General features: G+C 42.8%; 1 protein-coding gene across 5 annotated transcripts in view; it reads right to left on the reverse strand.

The window, feature by feature from the left end:
- Positions 1-27607, reverse strand: part of LOC119652536 — a 425047-nt gene that overhangs the window by 71943 nt on the left and 325497 nt on the right. For 3 of the 5 annotated variants that reach the window (XR_005249556.1, XM_038056739.1, XM_038056737.1), the window contains exons 5-8: positions 15583-15696; positions 11012-11149; positions 10262-10426; positions 4138-4238 (exon numbers count right to left, since the gene is read on the reverse strand). Coding sequence is in view for 4 of the 5 variants with exons in the window: in XM_038056739.1 (XP_037912667.1) it covers positions 4138-4238; positions 10262-10426; positions 11012-11149; positions 15583-15696 (518 nt within the window). In the remaining variant the exon portion in view is untranslated. The remainder of the gene's footprint in view (positions 1-4137; positions 4239-10261; positions 10427-11011; positions 11150-15582; positions 15697-27607) is intronic. The other 2 variants (XM_038056740.1, XM_038056738.1) reach the window with 1 other exon arrangement.

The raw sequence follows: 27607 nt of genomic DNA on the forward strand, positions 1-27607 counted from the left end.
ACTTAAATGGCGAACGTAAACAATAAGAACCAGGAGATAATGGGAACCGAGAGTAAGTTGGCATCGCTCGCCCCAGCGTCCAGCGAAGGATGCAACAAGGGTTGAAATACACGACGAAGCGATGCGGTACTTGCGACGGAGACGGTAACCCAGACAGTATCACGCAGTGCTATAGTTGCGGAAGGAGGCATAGAGGAAAGTGTTGAAACTAACCAGATAATTTCCAACATAAGCCGAATGGAAGCGCTGTCTACTACTCTGGCGAAAGCTGAAGAGGGAAAGTTTATTAAGAAATGCGCGACAGTTGTGAAGCGCATGCGATCAGCGACGTTCCTCTAGAAAAAAGTCAACAAAGTGGTGAAAACCGGGCTAGTGAAGCTGGATGGGCTCCTGGTTAGAATTTCGTATTATAGGCGGACATGGAGAACCAAAAGAAAAGGTGGGAAAACGAAGGCGGACTAGACGGCCAGCTCTGCTTATTAATCTGACGGAAGGGAAGACTTTTGGGAAAATCTTCAGTGAAACCCGTCACAAGATCAAGTCCAAAAATAGCGGAGCAGAAGTGTCTTCCATTTGAAAAACGAAAGGTGGTGTTGTCCTAATCGGATTAGGTCCGAGCACAACAAATAAAGTTACGTTCTGTGGTTTCGTGGATGCGGTCAACTTAATTCGCATCTTATAGATCAATATGCACCAGAATGCAACCGCTCACTAGTTGTTAGCGCAGTTCGCTGTGGAGACCAAAGCTGAGTTAGTGCTCATCAAGGAGCAGTACCGAAACAAGGACCCAGCTTTATGGTACCCTGACATATCATGTACCTTTGTCATCTGGGTTCGGCCGAGAGGACGGGTTTGTCTGGATTCCGTGTTTAGGGATAACGTTTTTTAGCATCTATCTTACGCCGAATGAGACGATACCGGGCTTTCGACGCAGACTTGATGTTCTGGAGGACGATATCTTGAACACAGAGATTCTGGTCGGGGTTGACTTCAATGTCAAGGTACTTTAATAAGGCATGCCTCACCCAGACTCCAGAGGCAAACGAATTCTTGAAATGGTGGCGAGAAGAGGACTGTTAGTTTTAAACACCAGATTTACCTCAACGTTTCGGCGCCCAGGCTGCGAGAGAAGCATTGCAGATGTAACCTTCGCGTCGGAGTCACTGGTGTCGCTGATGGAGGGGTGGTGAGTTCTGGAAGACTTCTCGGCAAGCAACCATCAATACATTGTCTTCGAAGTTGGTGACACAAACTCTCAGCGTGCGCCACCCCGGGGGTCTTTCTGTCCATGGAACGTTGCGAGGGTGGACACTGGGAGGTTTATCGAAATTCTTGGAACAGGTGGGACCGCAGTGGCGGACGCTGCAGCTGATACTGTCCTAAAATTTAGTTATGAACTTAATAACCACGACTTGCGGAGCTTCCATGCCCAGGAGGAACGGTGGAAATTGCAGAGCTCCGGAAGGACTGTCACAGACTCCACCGCTTAACACAACGTCGAAGGGACTGGAAGGAGGTATGTACCATAATGGCAGTACCGATCACCTAAAAGAAGACTCCGCAGCGCAACAAACGTGAACATTTTAATCGCCATGCTGTAAGAATCTCCTAATTTATACGCCTCTATAATAAAGGGTAGCCGTACTATGAAGCGTCTTGCATTATCCCGTATCGTAGTTTGTACGAAATATTCCTCACTGCGCCGTTCCGCAGCCTTTAATGGGCGTGGCTGGTAGTCAACTATGAGAGTTTTCGGTAATAACGACCTCTGAAAACTTCGATACGAATAATAAGCCGGTCTGTGTCATTTACAGAAAAAGCAACACTTGGAGGGGCAGCTATCGAAATTTTGGAACTTAAGAAAGTTGATCACCAGCCACGGGGGTGAGTAATAACCCAGCCGAATAGCATCTTTTGGAGTACCGGTAGACTGTTACCGAGCTTAATTTGGCCAACAATCGTAGCGCCTGGACGTACTTCATGTTGGAGAGCCGACAGAGAGGACTTCATGGCCCGGACTATGGAATTGGGTGCAAGTGGTGAGGAGGGCGCCGTTGCCATTAAACAATCATGCAGTAGTGTGTTATGTTTTTTGCGCATTGTTTGAACACGTCCTGCCTCACGTCCAGCTTCACTCTGGGGGTTGTTTTTGGCAACTGCTAATGGCCTGGCTATGCAGCATTTGACTAAATATGTCGTGGAATTGAGGCCAATTCAAATAACCACCGTCGAACGTCGGAATTACAATTTCGGGGAGCTTTGGTCTCGCTTTGCAAATTGATTGATTTCGATTGTGCTCCTGACGTAGGATGTCCTTGAGCCGAATCATGGCTGCTTGAAGCTGTTGTTCCGTGTTGTGGTAAGCGTCCGCGAAGTTAGAGGCAAGCTGCTGGTCAGTGTCGGTGGCCCAGAACTTTTCCTCCAGCTCGGGAAGTTGGATTTCATAACGCTGGAGGACTACCACCTAGATTTCGCAAAAGTTCCGAGTGGGCACATTTTTCGCTTTGATGAGTGGCAGGCTGCGCTGCACAGACTTAAGTGATAGCCTTTCTTGTGGGAGATACTTGTTCTCAGTGAATTTTGTTGATGATTCGCTGGCGCGAGCTGATCCTGGTCCAGATTCGACAGCGGCCAGTGGGGCTGTTTCCAACCTCTCAGTAATTTGGGCCTTTTAGTCTTCATAGATCGCCTTGAACTGACCGTATTAGTTAGCCGCAATGTAGGACAGATTAGTTGGGGGGTCGAGCCGATTGATTTTCGAAAGAAACAAAGAAATGTGAGGATCTATATTCTCATTTGAATACTAAACTATGAATTCAAATGAGAATATAGATTCTCACATTTCTTTGTTTTTTAATAGTTCCTATCAGAACTTAATAAAGTGCTGAATTCAGTTCAGAAACTAATTTGATCATCCTTAATTGGGGGAACTAGTTTTAACAAACGGGAATTCACCTGTTTCTGAATGATGCACGGGGAAAGTCTAGAAAATTTTATCTTTAGAGTGTATGTATGTATACCCTCCAATGTCCTTCTTTATAGGTCCCTATTGTAATAAAGTAGAAGAAAAGACAATCAGGATCCAGGCAGAGCAGTAAACTCCAACAGAAATGGTTCATTTCGTTCAATGCTTCCTAGAGTCTAGTGTAGGTAAACGACACTTTTATGAACTCTAATGAAAAATCAATCTCATCCTTGCTCCCGACATTATTCCTTCACCGGACAATTACCAAGGAATACAGATCAAACTCTATTCTCCCCGTACACTGTGACTTAGGGACCATTTGAAAGAGTCAATAATCCACCTCCTCTGCCTCATTTCGATTCACGACAAAACTGGGATGACTTCGACGATGAAAAAAAGACAAATTTAATTTTGAACTTGATATAAAAATGTCCTTTTTGTCGATGCTACTTCTGTGTTGTTCAGTAACTTGCAGGAACAAATGACCCGCCTGGGTTGTACAGAAAAACCATAAAGCTTCCTGGATCAAATCTCAACTGACCAATTGGCAGTTATCTACAATTTTTGCTTTCGCTAATTAAACTTGGGGAGCGAGAGTAAAATTCGAATCCTAAACTTCCCTAGAGAAGCATTTTCTCATTGTCCCAATTTGTCCCAATTTCTCAACGATGGGGGTGAAACTGAGAGCAGAAGAAAAAAAAACAAAGTTAACTGAATGAAATGGAAAAACCGAATGACGACAACTAGGACATGGAAAAGGTTGAAAATGTTTGTTCGGTTCTATTAATGTTCCGAGTAGAAGAAGCATTGAAGTCAGAATTCTGAGGGTGTAGGAGGGGCGGGAAGAAAATTAGGATTTATATTACATTTTAGAAGGTACCTTCTGAATCGTCTAAAAAGGACTCACATAATCATTCGGATTGAGTTTACAACTAGTCCAAAGGTAGTTTTCCCGGGAGTCTGAAGAAAAAGCTTCACATTTATTTTCCCTAAGGCGAGAATACAATCCTCTTATCCTCCCCCAATATCCCCCTTTATTTTTACTACCACTATTCTCCCGGTCCGTGCTATCTTCAAAAGTAATAAAATAAAAGAAAATATATCTGTTAAAAAAAGGAAGAAGACCAAAAGGAAATGCGAACAAGAGATAGGAGAGAAAATTTAACGCTTACCTCCGCACTATCCAGACCATTACATGTGGCATCTCCGGACTGAGCCAATTTGTACTCAGCATCTTTTACGTTTAAATTACTCATCGGACCTGGAAATATACCTAAACGTTAGACGAGTTAAGATTAAAGATAAAAGATAGTGCGCTCATGAAATGTTAGTTAATTGAGTTGGTGATTGATTTTTTTTCTCGTAACACTCTCTTAAGGAATAAATATACAAATTGGAAGGACTTAAACCTAAATACTAAGGAAATTTGTGAGAAAAAGATAGTGTTGAGGAGAAAGGACGAAGAGAAAAGTTCAACTAGAATCACTGGCAACTTACTGTTGGTGTTATATCGTTCAGATAAATTCTGCACTTTACGATGGTATTAAAAATAAATACCCGAAGAAATGTTGTTTTATTAAGGACTTAAATTACGTGTAAGACAGAAGGGGTAGTTTCTGAATTAGAGAATCTATATTCGTTGGCAGATTGCTCTTGTATCTCTTTTATTATTTATGCCTGGCTAGGTTGCAGAAGTGCGAGTGTCCCTCTAAAACCATCTCCACTTCCTCCTTCCTTCTCCGCGGAATCCCCACAAAGCATTACTTCGCGGGGAGGACAGCGCTTTAAGCGACCAGACTTTTCGATCTCCACGCCTTCCTTGCGCGCTCCGCTTTTATAAGTTCCGCCTGAATTCTTCTGATAACGGAGTCACCGCCCACAAGTCTGCTTTTGATTTCAGTATTTCCCCGAAGATGTTCTGAAAGCTTATGCTGATTTCCAGGCAGTCTACCAAACCCCTCTTTACTGAGCAAAATCGTAGATAAGAGAACATGACACAGGCTCTGGGCCCTCGGGTGTGCAACCACATTCAGGCCAAAAGGGAGAATCATCCAATCTGAATTGTTGCAGATTCTTCCCGTAACTACCATGGCCTGAAAGGAATTAGGTCAGGTTGTTGTTAATTCCGTCGCGTCGTCGCTGAATCCACTCCTCAATACGGGGGAAGTCATGTTTACCCCCCTTCGATTGCTCTCATACGCTAGTGCTTCCTGCCAGAGCGAATCCGCGTATGATAGTGTAGAGCGAACCACTTTGGCCATAAGTAATCTACGGCTCTATCTTGGGCTTCCAATGTTAGACATCATTCGCGCTATATCGTTAGCGCTGGTATTTGCCGCTTTCTCACAGTCCAAATGTCCCTTGAAATTGATCTTTCCGTCAATCATCACCTCCAGATATTTGATAACCAGTTTCAAAGTGATGGTATGGCTACCAACAGAAATACTAACCAATTTTTTTTCCTACAGGCAAGGCCGAGTTGAACCATCTTAAGCTACGTTTTTAAGATGCTAATGGCTTGGTTAGTGTACACTTCAACATCTTCAGATTGTTTGGTGATGACAACCATGGCGAAACTGATTGACACAGCCTCCTTTGGCGCGGGGTGGACAAAGACCCAATGTACGTCACGTTCCATAGAAGAGGACCCAATATTGAGCCCTGTGGTATTTCTGTTGTGACAGTGTACTGCTTCTCCCCGCATCCATATTGTACCAAATTGTCCTTGCCGAGAGATATGTTTCGAGAAGTTTAATCAGAAAACTAGGAACAGCCATTTTAGCCAATGAGCTTTTTATTCATCTCTAGCTAGCTGACTTGAAAGGATTTCTGACGACCAATGTTACCAAGACACAGCATTTAGTAGAGGACATAGGGTTTTGAACCACGTCTAAGGCATCGATCATTGAATGAGCTTGACAAAAACCAAACTGTCGCTCCAATAGGCCACCCCCATATACTACCACAGGGTGAAGTCTATTGTAGATGACCCTTTCGAGCATTTTTACCACCATGTCGATAAGGCAAATAGGGCGGTATGATTATAGATGGACGTCCCGGTCGCTGATTAGGCTTCGGGAGTAAAACTAGTTTTTCCGCTTCCACCGAGCAGGGGAACTCCTTCTACCATGCATGTTTTCAATACACTGATAAACCAGTCGGGTCCGGAGCATTATTAGTACCGATTCTCCGGCTAATCTCTACAACAATGGTGAAGACGTCCAACGTTTTTTTTTTTTATATTTTTGGTGCCCTCCTTTATGCGGGGGAAGAGCGTCATCACTATATCGAACAGAAGATGCGGGCCGGTTGTGGTGTCAGCCCCCTCATTTTTTTTGCTGCCCTGCCCTGTACGCTTTTTCTCAGGGGTGTTGGTTTACCTCCGGGAAAATTTCCTTGAAGCATTCTCGCTTGCTGGTGCATATAGCCTGATTAGGCGTACGTTGAAGGTTCACGTAGACATCCCGTTTTTCGTCGAAGTCTGGTCTTTCTCTAGATCGTTGGCACATTCTTCTCTTCTTGAAAGGATGCAGCCCGCAAATCCACGATTTCTTCGTTCCATCAATAGTCTAGCCGCCTATTTGTGAGGACTTGCTGCCTTGGCATAGCAGCGTCGATTGCTCTCATTAGGCGTCTCGTCATTTGTCCTATCTTTTCTGAAGAGATACAATAGGAATGCATCCTCTTCAAATGCCATGATTTCCAGTAGCGCGGAAACACAGCAACACAGTAACCCATTTTTGGTATTTGCAAGCACCAAGTCTTGCTCCGCGAAAGCCTCGAGGAAAAGACGGCCTCTGTTGTTAGTGGTTCGATTGCTATGATTTTGGGGTTTCGACTTCTTGCATCCGAGACTAACATACCAGCCCATATTCCCAGTTACATCTCTAGCCCACGCACCACTCGTATTGTAGTAATTAGGCTCGCTGGTTATGGCTGCTTCGATTTCCTTCTCATAGATGGTTTGCGCAAGCAGGTCTTGCGCTGCCTTGCAGTGGTTGCGATTGATTTGTGTCAACCTCATTTCTTCACTTTATCCAAGGCTTTTCTAAATAGGTATCTGCTGCTGCCTCTAACGTGGCGATAATCGACGTCCTTTTTCCTTTGCATTCAGGGACAGCCTTGCACTTCCAGAACATATGACATTGTCCCCCACATTTTCTGCAACTTTTTGACCTGTCATAGTCACTGGTGCAGCAGCGCTTGACCTGGACTTTGGGTCGATAAATGATCCATCCTATTTTTACTTTACCAGTCACCAGCAATTTGAACACTGCTACAGCTGGTAGGCTTATAGTTGCCGTTTGGGTCTCATTTGATTCCGGATTCTTGCAAACTGAGTTGTCCGAGTTGTTTTTCTAGGGCCTCGCGGATATCCTCTCGGTCGTGATTTCATCCATGTTTTCACATTGCATCACAATCACTTCTCCATCTTGCCGAGGAAATTTTTTTGCCAGGAGTCTCCTTCAGCTCCAGCATCAAATCTATTTTTGGGCGCGTCTGATTGGGCTGAAGATTTTTCCAAGGTCAATCAGCTCCGGATCGGATATCTTTTTTCGAGACGATAATCAATTCGGGTCGTAATTTTCTTGAACGTGTCGCACTTTTCTTTCCGCCAACCATGGTTCATGGTGTCTTGGTTCCTTTTTGGGGCTTTACCTCCCTTGATTCGATTGAAGCCGCTGTTTACACGATTTGGGTCACTTTGTTGGCCTTCCCCATTCCCGGGGAGAGGCCTTTTTCCTGACCAAGGAATCGGTCGTTCCTTCTGTACTTTTCAAGTTTATCGCCTTTGGATTTTGTGAACGCGCCACTTGTATTGCCAAAGTGACGCTTGCTTTCTTCGAGGTATTTTTTCGTCCTTACACGAATGGCTCTGACTATGTTTTTGATGGCCTGGTGCACATTGTGTTTGTTCTTTATGAATTCGTACAACTCTATTGTTTTCCCCACTGTCCAGTTTCATATTTATTAGCCTTCCGATAGCTATCCTGATTTTTTTTCTTCACCAAAGTTTGGGAGAGATAGCAGGATCGTCGAACTTCTCCTAAATGGGCCAAGCACTAGTTTCAGCGACATTTCCCGAACAAAGTGTAGCCATCCCTGTGGGCTGATGAATGACCAATCTGTAAACCATCTTTCCGTGTTTTGGAACATGTGTTTTTGGGAGTGACACACTCCTTTTATGGTAAATGTATCTTCCTCCAGGGTACATGTAGTATTGGATGTAACGGGGGCCAAGTAGTCCACCACGGGGCACTGCAAACGAGGGATATCGATGGCCGAATATACGGTAATTGGCCAATCATGATAACATAGTGTCTGGTATCACGTTTCAAAGGCTGATATATCTAGAAGATATACAGGTGCTCTCTTCAGATCTGAGATATTATATTTTTTGCACATCCCGAGAATTTTGGTAGATTGAATGGTTTTTAGACGACGAGTTTGGTGGAACTTATGCAGATACTATTGTTCTGTAGGGGCTTTGTAGTGGTTTCTGATTTTAATGATTAATTCGCTGGAAAGTAATGCTCTTGCTCTGCCACCATGTATCCATGGGAAAAGTACCAGACGCAATGTCGCAATGACGTCCGCCTAATCGCCCTCTATAGTTCTGAGAGCTGGGTGCCCATAAAAGACAATGAACGGCGCTTCGCTGTAATGGAGGTGAAGATGTTGAGTTGAACTAGTGGCGTGACATGTTTTGATTACACCCGAAATGAGGATATCCGCGGTCGATATGGAGTTGCGCTGATCGTGGAAAATAAGTTGTTAGGCAGGCGATTAGGCGTTTGAAATAAGAGACACCTTTCATGACGGATTTGCTCTGATGTCAACTTCCACAGCAGATGCTATTTTTCGACGCAAGCAAACAACTTACCAAAATAAACAAACCTCTGATGTCACAAGTGTGCAGGAATGGCTTTATCCGTCAATCGACAGTTTCTATGAATTGTTTGTCTTGCAGTTGATGCTATTGTATCGCCAAAAGCTCTCATGTTGCATCGCAGATTGTGTTTTGTCCATTAGGGGTGCCAATTTCGAAAATATTGTACAAAGTATCGATTGGTGGGTTGCTATGGCCTATGATAGGCAGCGTTTTGGTTCTCTGGTCAAGGCAGCCTTGCAATGACACTGGGGCAACCCGTCACTGCATGAAGAATGATACTTAGAGAGATCTGAATTGTCGGCCTTTGGGTGTGGCTTAAGCTAGGAGATCCAATGGGAGCTGCTGATATGGTACAATTAAGCTAAGCAATAAAGTTTCCACAACCTTGTTCCTGTTTCTCATATTATTACGTATCGTATGCCACGTGTCGGACCGGGATAAAATCTCAGAGTAATTTGAAGTTCAAAGCGGAGTCACCCAGCGTTGCATATTATTACCGATGATTTTTCTTCTAGTTATGGGTGATGTTCTTCATGCTGCCTTATCCAGAAAAAATGGAGGAGTTCAATATTTCCTCAAACATGTCGATTACGCTGATTACATCTATTTGCTAACTAACCGGGCCCTGAACCTTCGCTAGATGGCGCTGGATTTGGAAAGAGTGGCAAGCAGGGGACTGAAGATAAACACGAATAAAACCAAGGTTCTTAGTCTGACGGGCCATCGAACTTTCCCTATCTGGATTAATGGACAGATCATTGAAGACGTCGATCAATTTGTATATCTACGAAGCTTGGGGTCTGCCGACGGTGCTCTTCGAAATAAATGTTTCCCAACGCAATAACAGCACTAGTTCCGCTTTCGCTACTTTGCCTAAAATCTGGATATGCATTTATCTCAACACCAACATCAAGTTGAGAGCGTTCTGTGCTAGTGTTCTTTCTGCGCTGCAATATTGAGGTAATACATACATAGAAAGTGATCATACTCCACTGTAACATCGCAGTACGCTGGCCTGATACTATTTCAAACGGAAACTTGGTCGGCGCACAGGCCAGTTATCCCTATAAGATGCGATCGGAAGACGGAAGTGATAGATAGGTCCCATGTTACGGAGGGATGACACTTGCAATGCTGGCTATGTCATACAGTGGAACCCACTTTCCCAAGATGGCCCACGAGTAGGTCGCTCCAAAGGCACTTGGCGCAGAAGAGTAGAGGAGGAGTGACGGCATCTCGGAAAGTCGAGGTGGGAGCTAAGGTATATTTCTGCGAACCGCGAGCGGTATAATTTAAATTTCTCTATGCAACCAAAATAGGGGGCATGTGCTTAATAGGGATGATTGCAATCAGAGAGTGATGAAGGTGCAATTTTTATTTACATATTTTCAAATGAAACTTACCCATCAGCGTTGATATCTTTTCGTAAACGAAGCATCTGTAGCGCTCCTCATTCGATAGTGCATGATGTGGGGCTTGTAAATGATGTGTGTGATGCTGAGATACTAAACCGATCAGATATCTGGAGTTTCCATCCTTCCACGTTGCCAAGCAGGTTAGCTCTTCAACTGCGTAGAATAAAATTAAATTAATAAGATACGAAAGACGCGATATGATTTGGCATTTACAGTACACTTAGCACAGGAGATGAGCACATTTAGATATTTATCTTGAAAATTTTATGAAAATATTTGATATTTTCTTTTAAGGATTGCCTTGAAAATTCCCAGAAATCTTTTAACGGTTAATGGAAAATAATAACAATTCTTTTAGAAGGCGAAATTTCGAGTTGAATTTATTTAAATTCTATTTTTAGTTTCTTCTCGGGGAAATAGAACGTTAACTTCTACCCCTGATACTCATCCATAAAAACTTTTATTATCTTTCATTCCACGAAGAGAAAGAAAACATTTTGCATGTTATCTCAACATTTCAAATGTTTTGTTTAATAGCAAGACAAGTACTGGGAGCTGGGAATAGCAAGGAATCTCCGTAGATATGTACACATTTATGACCATTATTTTAGGATATAATCTTATTCACATTCACGTACATTTATTCCCATGTTCATATGATATCAATGGAATTACATCATGTATCCATCTCCGTTCGGTGGCATAAGTTGAAGATGTTCTAACAGGGAAGACTCTTACCTGTACTCTCGGTTCCTTGAACATCCGGACACGCTTGAAAACTCAACAACAAACGACTATCCTCCGTACAACTTTCAATGTTTGATACCGGTGATTTACATTCGCCATGTCCTCTATTATATGTAAATGAAAAGGGTCCTGTAATATGTTGCAAGCAAAGATATGATTAGATAGATAATGAAATGACAACACAATGGAATGGAAGTGGGAGAGACGTTTCGAGGGATATTTTGGTTGAATAATTATAGTTGAATAATTTGAAGATTTAATTTCAGAGGTTCCGAATGGGAAACTAGCCTGAAGGAATGAGCTATGAGAGCATATTAATGACGTTGCTCCATACGATCGTTCGTTATTTGAATTAAGGATTAAATTTCTCTAATTGTCTACTGAGTTTTGCCAGGGAGATAATAGACGCTCTGATTGTTAGTTTAATGCTTCCACCTCAGTTGACTAACTGACCAGGAAGGTAATCAAATTTTATAGTCTACAATCGCCAATAGAGCTTTTTTGAAATACGCCCTGAATGAGCAATCAACCCCTACTTTGATTTCTTCTATGTGATCTGTGGATTCCACTTCATAGCATGTGAGTATTCTACAGGGACTTCTTCGGTTCGTGAATCACTAAGATAAGCGACGTCTAGGAAAGAGTAAAATTCAAAGCTGATTTATACGACCAGATTCGTAGAAGACCGGTGACTTGCATCTGATTTTCGAAGATCCGCATATATAAGGACAAGCACGTCCAATCCTTGCGTTTTCAAATCCTCAGAATCCCCATGGCCGGCTGATCAAAAAGAAGGAACCGCAGGTGAAGAGATCATCTTACCTTCTTCGGACTACAAGGTTCGATTCGGGCTTGGGATGCAAAGGTGAAAGTGCTCCCCTTCGCGAAAACAAACGACAACCTAAACCCAGTCAACGCCGACAATGAGCTAGCGAGGAGATGAAGTTCGGCGGTCCAACGGGGACTCAGCAGAACAAGCTGAGGGTAGCACAGATAAGTGGCATTGAAAGTGCTCCTCAACTAATCTGCTGGTCTTCCGCTTCCTCCAAGAGGAATATATCGACATAGCATTGAACGTGTATACCACCTCTCCACTAGAAGAATTAAAAGATCTGACTTTTATCATCGTAGCAAGGTAGGTCAGTCTATTGATAGGCTGCGATGCCAATGCAAGATATTCGCTTTGGCGCGGCTATCAACGATGAAGTCAGTCTTTCATTGACTTTATTATTAACACAAACAAGAAGGTAAATACACCAACCTTTCATTTGACTCGAGCTCGGAGAACTGCGGTGGTTAGCAAGAGGTCCTTGATGTCACACTACTAACTCACAATACGACTATTAGGTTGGCAAAATTGGGAATGCCTGACAAGACATACTTCTCAGATAATAATTGGGATAGTTTTCAGTGAAAATCTCGCTAGAGACGTGTTCTACCGTTGCAGAGACTCCAGGAAAATATACTAAAGGAAGTTTGGTCAAGTTAACAACAAAAAATTTTCCGGTGCTCGAAATGGCAACATTGGCACTATAAACGAAACAGAGTCAAATGTCGGGGTTTTGGAAAAGGACTCGAAACTGCCTTCAAAGTCTCATGCCCTGCAAACTATGGCAAAGAGGCGTTGCCATAGTGATGGAGTGGAGCTCTAGCTGCCCAAGGTCAGGAAACTGACCAGGATGGTCTTTAGCATCAGGTGCAGGCACAAATACTGTCAGCCGTAAAAGGACTGCTTCAAGCCTACAAGCAGGCCATCAAGACTGTCAGAAAGCGGTGCTGGCTGGACTATTATCAGAACATTGAAAGCACCGAAACTGCGAGACTCAGTATGATTTTGGCCAAGAAGCATAGGAGCCTGAACTGAAATTTTCTGTTAAGACTTTGAAGTTGCTAATTGGTACTTGGTACACTCACCCCCTCTCCTATGAAAGATGGAAATGTGAGGAAATGAGGTCTTGAGCAATGGGTCTCTGGATTTGAGAGTCAAGCTTAATAGGAACCAAAGAACCGCGTGCGCAGGGGCTACTTTGGCTCTGCAGTAATAAACGGAAGATGCCCTTAATGTACTCCTCAATTTTCTCCCCTGGACCTTGAAAATGCTGTGGTAAGCATTGCTGTCAGACTACACGAGTCCGGATGTTGAACAGTCAAGCTCAATGGTCATGGTAACATCTTTGATGAACGCTGGCATTCCCGGGAACCGCCTTTGTAAAGGCAAAAGTCAACGGCGTCCATACTTATAGTCGTTATACTCCTCCTAGTGCAACATTAGGGTAACATGGAGAAATGCTAGACGGTTTGGTGTTGGACGCTAGAGACCACAGTCCCAAAATTATTGCCGGCGATTTCAACGCATCGGCCGTGGACTGGGGAAATCGAGTGAAAAACACCACGGCTCAAATCATGCTTGAAACCTTCGTGGAGCTGGACATCGTACTAGTCAACGTTGAATGCATGTTCACCTTCCGAGGCCTATCTGGCCAGAAGGATGGTCTTGCCAATGAGTGAACACTCCACCCACAGTGATCACGAGGTCATTTTTCTCGACACCAGAAACGCAGGAGGCGACAGTCCAATGAATAAAACAAAAGTAAAAAACCAGGAGAGCTGACTGGGCCACTAGAGCTTGCGAGGAAGGGGCATTCCTGGCGGCTTTTGAAGGAGGTCATGACTTAAAGAGAGTGGCACTGAAAAAAGTGAGCTACCTTTGTCAGCGGGTAACTGAAACATACAACTCTACTATACCGCAATGGAAGTTCCACCACAGTAGAAAATCAAACTACTGGTGGAACCAGGAGAGAGAACCAGGAGGCTTTGCCAAAGAACAAGAGAGAAGCCAGAATACCACGATCTACGAAGCACGCTCACATAGGCTGTACGGGAAAGTAAGCGGAATTGTTACAAGCAGTTGTACCTTGAAACAAATACGAACCCGTGGGCATTTGGTAAGTTTTTCAAAGTGTAAGGTGTGAAGTCTTATTCTCGGCCCAGGAAGCGCCAGTCCTTCCACATATATAGGGTTCCCTGCATTATGGTTGAAGCAGGAGAGGCAAACAATTAGGATGGGGTGGGCCCCCACGGGCCCATCATGTCATTGCCCCTCCATGAAGACATGAGCCACTCGTCGCAAAAAAAAAATTGTCGGTGGTATCAACCCGCATCGGGATTTCACGTCTCTAGTAGATAGCTTACGTGAAAAAATCTCTAAGTCCTGACAGGGAGATAATATTGTTGAATCAAGAACGCATTCCTGATCTTGTCGAACTGCATTCGGGTTAGCTCTGGCACGTGCTGTCCGATTCAAAATATTATCTGGCGCAGTCGGTGTTCACGACTACCAAACCTGTCAGGGGAGTTTTGCTGGTTGACGGCCTTGGTGACCGTGTTGTTGCAACAATCATACTCCCATGGTAACAAACCTGAATAGGATCTTAAATTGCAGAATGGGAGAGCTGCTATCCTTCGCTAAAGCTGGCGGCCGACTCAAAAAATCTGAGCCGACCGGAATCTGCTCCCCTTGCTTTTCCCAAAAACGTCACAGTCCATCCGTCTCGCATTAAAACAGCGCACCGCAGCGCCAAATGGGCTCCTCGGAGCGGTCAGCTGGTACTTATTTATCTGAAGAAAGAGAGAACTATGCAACTATAATGGCAGCGTTGGATCACAGTAATAACCTTTTGAGGCATGTTCACTGCATTGAAGGTTCGTTGCAGGTAAAAGTATTCAATGAAGGATATCCAGCGGCTTACCAAACCGGTGAGCATGGAAGGAATCAAACGAATCGCTTTGTAAACAATAGATAGGAGTTGCCCTATGCATGTGCGTAATAAAAAGGACACTGAAATTCGCCTCGAAAGGGTTCATTATTTAATCATCGATTGCGTGTCGTGTCCGTTGATTCTGGCAGGGTTAGAGGACTTTGTTCTCCCTAAGTTGAATAGCAACCGCTGATACTATTTAGCTTTCGTTTGACGGAGGGGAAGTATATTCCGGAATGGACGGCAAATCTCTTGAATAGTAAGTACATCACGGGATCCTGATGAACATCACGCCATGATTAGCCAACAATGGAACTTTCGCGTTTTTTTAATGTGTGACTTATCCCTTGTTATTTCCGTCCTTTGATTAACGCATCCACGAGTATCTTCCCCGTATGTCGATGAAGTTTTTCGTTGGAAATCGTTTAGGATCAGAGTACCCTGATAAAACGACGCAGATATTTGTTGACGGAGGCCTGGTTGTTTCGAAGGAAATTGGCAGAATCCACCTTGGCATTCAGATCACCCATCACGCCAGCAATGTCACTTTTAAGAAACATCTTCTGGACAGCATTTAGTTACTCATAAAAATTCTTATTCTCTTCTGTCTCAGAAGTCTCAGCACGTGCAAAAATAGACTTTTATTTTTTCCTCTCTCACCCTCTTACTATATATAGAGAAAGTTCTTCTTTTCCTCTCCTCTCTGATTTGTTGACTGGTTTAATAAACAATAGTAATTACACCAAAATGACCAATAAAACATCTCGTATAAATTTTGGTAGTTTCTTAAGTTAATATACATACCATTAAGTGGACATTTTACTGGTTCTGCATTCTCCCGAAACAAACTGTACAACAATGCATCGCCGGGGATTTGATCACATAAATTTTGTAACGTTTCACGTCTCTTACAAAAGCCTAAATATTTGGAAATTTAGAGAAAAAAGAAACAAAAAAAATGTATGTTAGTTTTTCCTGTAAAAATATTCTCCATAGAAGTTTACACAAAATGAAAGAAACAGAAATCATTCGTTTGCAATTAAATACGCAATTAATTCAAACTAATCTTAACATTTTGAAAAAAATATTGTTTTTGAAACTATACCAGTGCTTTTACATTGACAGGAAAGAAAATACATTTTTAAAATAGTTTGATAGAATTAGATTAGATGAAAACGGAAAGAAGGAACGAGGGAGGACCAAAAAAATATGCTTTTGGGAATTGCATACGGCAAAATATATAAATAAAAAAATAAAGGGATTTTATATTTTGAAAAATCCTAAAAATAAGGCTACGTTACTAAGAGTCTAAATGGCAAACAAGACAATTTTGAAAAGAAAATAAAAAAGACTAATGCATTTATTTTCTTAAAACATGAATAAATAAATAAATTTCGGCTCCAAAAATTAAATTATTTAATTTTAAAATTAATAAATAATAATAAATAATTATAAATGATCAAAAAGTTAAAAAAAAATATAGCAAAAATTCCACATGTTCATCCTTGTGCCAACGTTCATTTTTTCAAGAAGGGCTTAGGTTTGATTAATTTCCAGTAACAATTTTAGATCGTAATAGTATTGCAAGAAGGCTATACACAGGAGAAGCAAATCCAGCGCCTTTTTCAGGTAGAGACGAGGTAGCTAAGTGGCCCGTGACCTAAGTGGTTAATGTATTTGCGTGTCGATGTGTCAATGGCGCTTAGTTGGTTTTCCTGTGTGTGCTTCCCCGTCCCAAGTGACAAGTCATAAACAGCTATGGAATGTCACATGTGCTCGCAACGACGTAGGCGCAGGCCAGTGCACTACTTCACATACACGGCACTAACACTGGACCTAATGCGCGAAATTTTTCTCCCGAAAATGTGCAATGATTTTTCTTCACCATAAAATTTCAAAGAATGCCTTGGGGGTTGAATCTCCTGTATAAAGTGTTCTTGGCTAGAAGTCAGAACTACATTCGCCCACAATTATTACCAAGTTTCGATTCAGGTAGCTATCAGTTGTGTCGACCGATATCCAACGTACAAGTTTCGACCCGAATCCGTCTACCAGCAGTGATGGTAGCTTTACAAACCACACCCTTTCCACCAAATGTCGCGGTAAAAAGTTTAGCCATTTTCCAATGAGTTATACAGGCAGACATTGTATTGAGTTTGGTCTCCAATATCTGGGGTCGAATTTGATCTCTCAGATGCTAATCGAGTTTGATCCTCCGGTAGCTAACTGTCCCCAGTATCCTTAATAAGAGGTAGAATCCATTAACTGGAAATGTGAAAAGATATCCTCTTTCATGTGATTATTGCACATTTTGGTCCAGTAGAGTAGTCTTCCTGGTGTTTTAACACAGTCAAGTAGGTTCAATAATGATAATCATAAACAAATTTGATGAAACCTAAGTCAAAACTTTTTAAGGTTTTATTTAATTTTCTGGTATCATTTCTCCCTCAACTTAGAAAATTTCTGAGCCCTTCAATTAAACCACTGGATGCCGCTTCCTCAAAATAATAATAATAATCGTTGGCGCAACAATCCATGTTGGATCAGGGCCTTGAAGTGTGTTAGAGCACTTCATTCAAGACCGTAACGGTACACTAGGAGGCAATGTGGTCAGCATCGCCCGAGATTATTACCCTGATTTGACTCAGGTACTCATTCACAGCTGAGTCGACTGGTATCCGACGTCAAATCACGATACAAATTCCACTGCCACCAGTGAGATTTGAACCGCAACCTTCCGTACGACAGCCTTGCGCTCTAACCACTCAGCTATCCGGACACAATGGACCTTTTTCCTTCCTCAAAAGGAAAACCATTATCCCTCAAGACAAAAATGGGATGATTTTACCTGTGGGAAATATGCCATAGTCCTATTGTTCGTACTCATTAAAATTTTGCATTCACAACGAAATGAAAACTCTCCAATTTCCGCATTCGATTATCTCATGGCATCGATTGTTCAATTCAATAACTTTTTCATCTTTTCCCTATTACCACCACCTGAATGTTTTCCCTTCTCATCTTCTGGGCTTCAGTTTCAAACAGGATCAATTACGACCCCAACAAAGGGGACAATGACAGTGATAATGTTTTTCTGCACTTCTTCCTCAGGGCAATGAAAAAGTCTCTCTCTCCTGAGATGGTTTTCCTCCGATTTACTGGTGCAAAAAAAAGCATCCACGTTTGTACCCTATCTTCCCTTCAGATCCTTTCATTGTTCAATTTTAAATGACCAGTCATTGGTCGTCGATGGGATTTTTTTTGTAGTTTTATTTCAATTTTGACTTTTTTTCTCACAGATTTTCATTTCTAAAAAACTTTGCTTGGTCATTAAAGGTTTTATAGAAGGATACGGTTTGTCTGGTCCTAGAAGGTCCTTTCTTCCCATATCACTTTTATTCGCTACGCAGGAGATGGGGGACTATTTAATGATGATTTTCGGAAAAGTTAGTAGCCGCATTGATAGTAGTGAACTTTTTATGCCATTTGCGTTTTTAGTGGTAAGTAGCCCCGTTTTGCCTTTTCAGCACCAATTGTCAGGACTTTTTCCCAAGTGAGAATAATTTGGTTTGAAAGGGAGCTATTGAAGATTTTTTGTTGTTGAAATTTTCATCAAATCTAGATTAGGGTCCTTCGTTTCCTTTATTTGGGAGGGATGGTCGTTTGAAGTTATCGAAAGGTGCTATTAATAGGGAAACCGTTAAAATATGTCTACTAAAAGGGACAAATCACTAGCCTCATACCTCCTCATAGGGACAAAATGGTACAGCTCTCATTTTGTTTTTGTCTCCATTCCAAATAATATATTTGATTGGAAATGAATAGGAATGTCCTTTGAAAATGTTCGCCCACAATATTTCAGTCATCAGATGATTTTCCGCTTTGAAGTAACAAGCCCTCCCTCAGACGACACTTCTATTTATGAGATTTAAGGAGGAGTGAGTTGTACGCAACAAAGGAAGATGCGGTATACTGACTTTTTCACAATCGTTTTTTCAAAGTAGTGCCTTTCCAATTTTTGACTCTAACATAACAAATATTCATGTCTCCCGCCATTTCGTCCTTTGGATTAATTTCTGACATTGTTCTTCAGCTTTCATCATAACTTTTGGGATGGGCCATTTATCGGTCTTGCTAGGAGAGTCGGTTCAATTCCGTGACATATCGTCCAGAACAGAATTTTCAATGTGTGACCCATGCACTTCCACTTCTGCTTTTAAATGGAGATACCTATAGGAATGGTTCTCGGCTCCAGGCTTCCTTTCTCGATCACCCGAGCCATGGTAATGCACGGGCAATTTTGAGTCGCTCGAGTTTGCTTCCGAGCAACGTCCCACCCAAGCAATGTGAGCACCACGCTACTCCGCTATTCAACGTGCACTAAATTATTGAGGATTTCAGCAAGATGCTTGGAACTTATCGAGAAACTGCTAGCGCGAAATGCGTATCCTCGTAGTCTACATGGAGGAATATCGTTGACATTGAGTCATCCGCGGTCAAAGGCTGGTACGGACCGAGATATTTCCTTGCTAGCGCTGTTGACGTCAGCCCGCTGCACCGCCTCTCAATTGATGACCGATCTACCCGACTTATGTGTTCAACAATGCCGCCCATTTCTAAAACTCGGACGTCGATTTTGCAGGTCCTATCAACGAGCCTTCTGAGGACGAGGAGTAGGCACATTAAAGGATATGTTTGCATCACCACTCAGGCCGTTCACGTCGAGGCCGATTCGGCCATTTTGCCATTTTTTCCCCGGCTTTTCGTCGATTCGTGGCTCGTTGTAGTATATGCGTGACTCTCTCGAATAATTGTGATGGAGGAAGAGCTGCGGGTGCTCATTTCGCAAGGTCAAGCTCAAAGTGTTTCGATCGCGCATGCTCTTGCCAATGATGGGATTGAGTGGTGGTTCAACCCTCCTGGTGCCCCTCATTTCAGTGCAATATGGGAGACCGCAGTTTGAAGAACGAAAGATCATCTGAACTCACACTCACCTTGGAGGACATGTGCACCTTATTAGCGCAGATCGAAGCCTGTTTCAACCTTTCGACCTTTGCAGCCTCCATATGACGATCCTACTGATCTTGCTGTACTAACGCCTGCTCATTTTTTTATCAATTTGGTTACGTGTACAATTCCAGAACCTTCTTCGGCGCACCGGCCAATTTCACACCTTTCTCGTTGGCAGCTGTTGCGCTCAATGCAAGAGCACTTTAATCGACGTTAGAGTGCAGAATATCTACAGGAACTACAGCCCCGTTCAAAGTGGCGTAAGCCTACTTCGCACAGAACAATTACCACCGTGCAAATGGCCCGTAAACCGCGTTACCGAAGTCTTGCCTGGAGACGATAGTCGTGTGCGAGTGGTGCCTCATCAACTTCCCTTCGTCCGATAACTAAAATTAGGGTCCTACTGTTCACATTCAATAATTCGTCGGGATCTATCGAAGACGGGCAGGATGTTTGAGAAACACCAGAGATTACCAGTGCACGCATCCTCTAGAGGTCGCCTCAAGCCGCTATGCCACAGTCCTCTTATCACCAGTGGTCTCAGTCATTCCTTCGCTGCCGTCACGCGACATTGCAATTGTCAAAGTGGTTTCCATAAATTTTAACTATACTCAAAATTGTGTGTTTGATTTGGTACTCCCTCTTTCTATAAACCCGCAACGGCACAATTTAGTATCTTTCTGTTGCATTTTTTGATACCATAATTTTTCCGGTGGTCAAAGGATAGTATAGGTCCCAGGACGAAACGTGGATTGGTACCCACGATGGAGCATAAAATCTGGGAAACGTCTGATGAACCAAAACCAACAGCTCTACTACCAAACCCTATTTCCACCTCCACGTGGTGACCGCTGGGAGCTCTTTCTTAACGAAAAGCTGCACACAGAGAAGGTTCCCGTGCCTAAAAACGAGACGAATTGTACCAACTGATCCTCCAGGTTGGGTAGGGTTGACAACACTATACGGAAAAAAACTTGTTATGAAGCCGTAAAAGGAGCTGCGGACTGAATTGACTATACACCTACAAACCCGGCAACGACAACGGAATAACGAGTTGCGCATTTTCTGATGGAACGTGGGCTCCCTATACAAGAAAATCACAACCGATAACAGATACGACGACGAAATCCGCGCACAGTTGTTGGCAGTGAACAGAGCCTATTTCAGCTTACAGAAACTGTTCCACTCGAAACGTCTCACCATAGGGTCAAAGCCTTGGGTCCTTAGAAAGAAAAATCGAGAGAAGAATGAATCCTCCGAAGAGTTTTTTGCCTCCTACATGAGGATGGACGATTTCGTAGCCTACATAACGACGAAATCTATGGGCGATACCATGACTGTCAGGTTGTTGATAAAATCCGAGTGAATAGGTTGTGATGGGCGGGTCACTTAATCCATATAGATTCGGATGATTCATCCCGAAAAGTCTATAAGGGCAATATCTATGGTAGAAAAAGAAGACGGGGTAAACCCTGCCTGAGATGGAACGATGGCGTAGAACAGGACGCCAGGTAGCTTTTAGGGATATCGATTTGGTGGACGTCGGGACAAAACCGGGATATCTGGAGTTTCTTTTTAAGGTAGGCCTAGATTGGCTACCCGTTTTCGGCAAAACTGCTTAGTGGGTTCAGCGAATTCAAGTACCACAACTGGTGAGATTTTTCCCTGGTTTTAAGCGTCCTGTAGTGAACTAAGGTTACGTTGTCAGTGACAATTAAATACAAAATTTCTTTCCCTGTTTTTTGCAGCGACCAAAGAAATTCGCCTATGGCCTGTGGGGAATAATCCAATGTTAATGCAATACCAAAATCCTGCCAATCAGAAGCAAGCTGCCACACAAAAATCTTCAACAAATTCTAGCTCCACTTTTAGAATTGTTTCGTTCGAAAGTAAGGAGCATGCAAAACACCATTCGTCATGGAAGTTTGTACATTTGTCCTTGAAACTTTTGGTCCAAATTGACATCAGTTTGACATCTATACTTTGTCGTATATAGAGTTCGCATAGCTGATGATGAATGTCAAGCGAGGTAGGGCTCTTGGCACTTATAAACCCTATCACTGCACACGGTGCACACCTGGTAGGAGGAGCCTCATGGTAAATGCCTACCCAGCCAAAACTGTCCATCGCAACGAACTCTGATTTGTAGGGATTCAAATGAGGAGAGCCCATCCTATGTTGTCAGCATGCCTCCTATGAACTCACTCAACCATCTCTGCCTCGCATGAAATGAGACGCATACCCTATTTGAGATACCCTTTATTTAATTAATTTAATTTAACGGACAACAAACAGAATAAATTCCAATTAATTATTGTCCTCAGGAGAAGGAGAAAACAAAAACCTTATGCTACGTTTAAAACTACTTAAAGTAGGGAAGTTAAAAGGACCAAGCTGTTCTGCATTATAATTTCGGCAAAGCCTAGGAATCGGGAAATGAAAGTAGACTTCCAGGACACATTGAAAATGTCTGCGCTACGTGTGCTATAAGACGCAGGACGGCAGGTGATCTCGTCAGCGGCGGAGCAGTCCATCAGACCCGAGGAAAGTTTAAAGAATATGCATAGATCCAGATAGGATCTACGTTGTTGTAGGAAAGGAAGGTTCAGAAAGCGGAGGCGGGAGGGGTAATCCACACGAGGGAAGCTTTTCTTAAAGAAGAGGGAACGGGTGAATTTACGTTGCACATTTTCAAGGGCAAGACAATCACAGTTACGGGAGGGTGACCAGGTCACGGAGGAACACTCGAGGGTATTCCTCATGAGGGAATTGAAGAGAGCTAAGAAGGGTTGGATGGAGTCAAAATCAGAGGAGGAGCGAAGTATAAAGCCTGACAATATTGCTGCTCGATTGATGACATTGAGGCAGTGAGTGTCAAAGTGGAGCTTATTGTCGAAAGTGACTCCGAGGACTTGAGTGGAATTTAAGCAGGATAAGGAATGTCCGTTAAGAGAGTAGGAGAAAGAAGTGAGTGAGGATTTTAGGGAGTAGCACATTGAGTGACACTTTCTGACGTTTAGCGCTAAACCATTAGTAGAACACCAAGGAACCAGAGTGTCCAGGTTAGATTGAAGGGAAACACAGTCCATAGGCGACGATATAGCGGAAAACAGCTTAAGGTCGTCTGCATAGAGCAAACAGGGACAAGTAAGGAGGGGAGGAAGGTCGTTAATAAAAAATAAAAATAACAAAGGACCCAGAATAGATCCCTGTGGGACGCCAGAAGAGGGGGAGAAGGAGCGGGAAATACAGCCGTCAAAAGAGACGCGGTAGGATCGGTTGGAAAGGTAAGAGGCAAGCCATAAAACAGGTGGTATGGGAACGTTTAGGGACGAGAGTTTGGATAAAAGTATCTTGTAATTTACAGTGTCGTTACCCTTATAAGAGATACAAAGCTCTGATAGTTGCTGTTATCCGGAATCATATACCTTCTTCCTTTTCCTTGATATCCCCCTCTACTGCATTGAATGATTGTGCTGCTTGCATTATTTGGAATTATGCAACAACATAATGGACAATCCAGGTGGGGATACCTGCTGTCCGCTGCCGGCCGTTAACCATGTTTTTTAAGCCCCTGGTCGTACCCTTTATAATGAACTCTGGGTTTCTACCGTTGTCATACGATATCTGATAGGATTCACTTAAGTAGTTGAAACAAATAAATATTAAGAACGTCGTTTCATATCTGGATTCCAATGGAGGGAGTTTGACGTCCTATTTAAGGACACATAGTTAATTACCCCCATCCCCTCTTCTAAAACAAGATATTTTCAGAACTATTCGTTAAAAACTCACTAACTCGGTGAACCGTTTCTAGGTTACACCCAGAAATAAAAAATCCTTATTTATATATTAAAGCCTGTTAAGGATGTATCTGCAAATGAAAACTAAACAAAATAGCTGCAGCTCTATTAGCATGATTTTACCAGACATCTCTGATGAAAGTGGCATCATTTCCCACTCTTCCAGATTTCTCGCAGATGTGAATCCTCATGGCAACATACCACAGTACAATGGCGTTCCTTGCCGATGCGAAGCTGCACTACTTGTATACTGTGTCCTTTACATAATATATATGAAGGCATAATGATATTCTCTGGAAATATTCTGTTTCTTCTTTTTCAACTTCCGTCGTCTTCCGCTTATTCAAACCCAAGTAACATCAATTTTCTACATTGTCCGTGTTTTTTTTTCTGGGGAATTCAATAGTAGATATTGTACTGTGGAAGCTCTTTGCTACAGAATATCCTGTTTGAACACACAATACTGTAGACGGGGGCTGGAAATCGGGAGGTGGCGGACGAGGGAGGGGCGATATAATACGTGAAATGCAGAAATTGAAATGCAAACATTTATCCGTTCCTAATTGGAAACTAAATATTCTTGCTATTGGACTAAAGGAGCATTTTACTAACCGTAACGTTTTACCTCAATTCATGATGGAAAGGATGCAACAAATAGAGGAAGGAAGGAAGGCATGGCAAGAGCTAAAGGGTTTGTAATGCAAAGGGAAGACTTTAGGGAGGGGAGAATAGTTGGAGGGGCTGAAGACGAATATGAAGTGAAATTTGTACATCAGCAGTGACGCCGAGCGAAACTCTATTATATTTAGTGATTTTTCCTGTTCATGGTTTTCCTTGCTCTGAATCCCTCGAGGAGCTTAGTTCTGCAGGGATATCCTTGTGCTCACATCATACGATTTGAACGCCAGCATAAGAAACTATTCTTGAGAATGCTTACAGGAAGCAGGAAAGTACACCACAGTCACCCGATTCGTAGTTGGAATTCCGAAGGATTCTTTTCCATTTCATCATTCTGAGAAAGTGCTGTAAACGCAAGAGCGAATCGGGGGCTGCAAGCAAGCAACCTCTATTTATCCCCGGGAGCAATTTCTACCAATTTACGGCGAATCGCTGCGAAATGTGTACACTTTTCCTGTATAAGGTTTATTTTGAAGAACCCGGTAAGGTGCAGTTCGTGTAGATATCCTGGCTGTACATAGGACGATTATACTACATTCCGGGCAGAATAAACAGTTTCATATAGAATTACACACGTTCTGCACATCTAATGACGCTTTATCGAATCTGGGTACCGCTGCGGGGTTGAAACAAGCTTCAAGGGTCGGGACGAGCGGGGCAGGATGGAAGGGTGGGTGTAGTAACAGCACCGATTATAGCTCCATACACGAATGATTATTGTGAAACATTTAATATTTTGCATAAGCAAATCGTAACGTTATGCAACTGAATTGCATGAATGCAGAGGGTGCAAGGAAGGAAGTGCACGGTTGCAACCAGGGCAACGCACAGAGTGAATTCAGGCAATTATTCGGTACAGCTTAATTGAATATTTCGAATAACAGACTAAATAGATTTATCTCCGATAAACAAAGTAATTAGAGAACGGAAAGGTGTAGGGTGGTTTGTACCACTGCCGCCAGCGATACCATCAATTCCGCTTCTATCCAGGCCGCTCTTCCTTTCATGTTCATATTTTTCCTTAACTGATTTTTGCAACTGAGTTGGGAAACGCTATTCACAACAGTCGGCCATGTATCATTAGTCGGAAAAATTCCGGACTACCTCATTAGTTTCCAACAATCTAGGAATCAACTGATAATCTGGAATTGATGTTGGGAATGTGAATGTGAATGTGTTGGCTGACTGGCCTCCAGCAATATTGAGTGAGTGGTTCCCGATTGGTAATGGTGGTGGAGCAGCGATGGTAGCAGATATTCAATGGATAGATTTTAATTATGACCATATTCAAAGATTAAGCGTTGCTAGCGAAATAATTGGATTTTATGCATACATGATCGTCGCACACTCACGTTCCTTTGGGCTATGAACTAAGAGTTATGATACCATGTGAAATGCTGTATTCGGGATAATTAATTTAAATCTTTATTGTGGCGTGTATGTGAGCTATTTGGCTATTCAGTCGCTTCTCTTTGTATCTGGCATAAGGATATGGATTCAATGAATTCAATATTGGGCTAATGATATGAAATAAGCATTTATGGTATGTGATCGATTAATATCCATTTTAATATGTTACTAAAAGCTTTTTCATAAGGAGAGGCAAGGAAGGGTTGGGGCACAGCGGCTCACCCACACCTAGGCCATATTGCTCTCGATTTGCTGAAATATGTTTTCCGAGAAGCCTACACTCCGCCTGGACTGTCCTACCCCATGTTCTTCTAGGGTGCTGCATTCATTGACCGCTCTGGAATAGAAGAATCAATTCCACAGCATAACTAGCATTGAAGTTTTTGACCTTTCATAAGGTATGATCTATCCACTGCCACTTTCGTCCTATCACCAATGCTTCCATGGATATCTGGCCCCTGAACCAGGGAAGTTCTTCGTTCGAGATTGCGCCGGGCAAGAGTACTCCGCTGACACGGCGGAGACAGGTTTTCATGCAGGCTTGGGGCCCAGGAATAACATCGGCGGCCACTTCTCATAAGTTGCTTCCATATAGTAGTTAAGAGGAAATGTTGATACGGGACAAACTCAAGTAGATCTGCAGAAGCAACACTACCAAGATAGACAAATTGAACAACGCGATCAATTCAGAAAGGAAATGTGCTATGAGCCGTTAGACTGAGAACCTTCGGTCCTACCCTTCTTGCTCCTTTTTCTCTAAATTTAGGGCCATTTGGCCAAGGTCAAAAACTTGGTGTGAAAACAGATGTCGTCAGCACAATTGTGGTGCTTGAGGAAAGATTTCGCGGTCCACCAAATCAACCGGATAAGGCAGCAAGAGGAAAATCACTGACGACAAGAAGGACCTTGTCGGACTTTGGATTACAAGTTCTTCTGACGCTTAGCGACTTCGACCAGTTCATTTTATTTTTATTTTATTCTAATTAAGACAATATACAGAAAAAAAATCATTGTTACATATTGTCCTCAGAAGGAGGAGCAGGTAAATGGCTTACCTTACGCTTAAAACTAAGGAAGAAGACAGAGTCAAAAGACCTAAGCTGAAGAGGTGGAAGAACCGGAATAGTCTCGGGATCGGGGAGTGAAAGTAAATGTCGAGCTCCGCGAAGGGAACTTCAAAACGTTCGTTCTATGTGTACCCCGAGAGGCAATGCGGAAAATAATATCAGAGCTAGCAGAGCAGTCAATCAGACAATTGCAGTGTTTGAAAAGCAATTACAGAGTTTGAAAAGGGTACTTGATATCTGTACCCTTTTCAAAGAAGCGGCGATCCTGTAGGGAATGGGATGGAAGATTGAGGGTACGGAGCCGTGGCGGATAGTCAACCTGTGGAAGATTATTTTTGAAAAAGAGGATTTGGATGAATTTACGTTGTACAACTTCAAGAGCGCGACAGTCCCGGATGCGAAAGGGAGGCCAGACTACACAGCATTATTCAAGTATGTTTCTGACTTGTCAAAGTTTAAAAGTGTTAAGGATGGCTGAATTGAGGTAAAGTCAGAGGAGGAATGTAGGATAAAACTAGACATTTTGGAGGCTCTATTGATGATGTCAACGAAGTGGAAATTGAAACGAAGTTTGTCATTAAATATTACACCCAGGCCTTGGAAGGAGGCCAATAATGAAAGGGGTTGTCCACTAACAAAATAGGAAAAGGGTGTTGAAGAGCGTTTAAGCGAATATCATATACAGCGGTATTTTACTGACTTTTAGTGTCATTTTGTTAACCGAACACCAACGGACCAGAATATCAAGGTTGGACTTCAAGAGAGCACCGTTCAGCAGAGACGCAACACAGGCAAATAATTTAAGGTCGTCTGCGTAAAGCAAACACGAGCAGATGAGGATGGAGGCAAGGTCATTGATAA

The sequence above is a fragment of the Hermetia illucens genome, chromosome 3, assembly GCF_905115235.1.
Source record: "Hermetia illucens chromosome 3, iHerIll2.2.curated.20191125, whole genome shotgun sequence".
Classification (NCBI taxonomy): domain Eukaryota; kingdom Metazoa; phylum Arthropoda; class Insecta; order Diptera; family Stratiomyidae; genus Hermetia; species Hermetia illucens.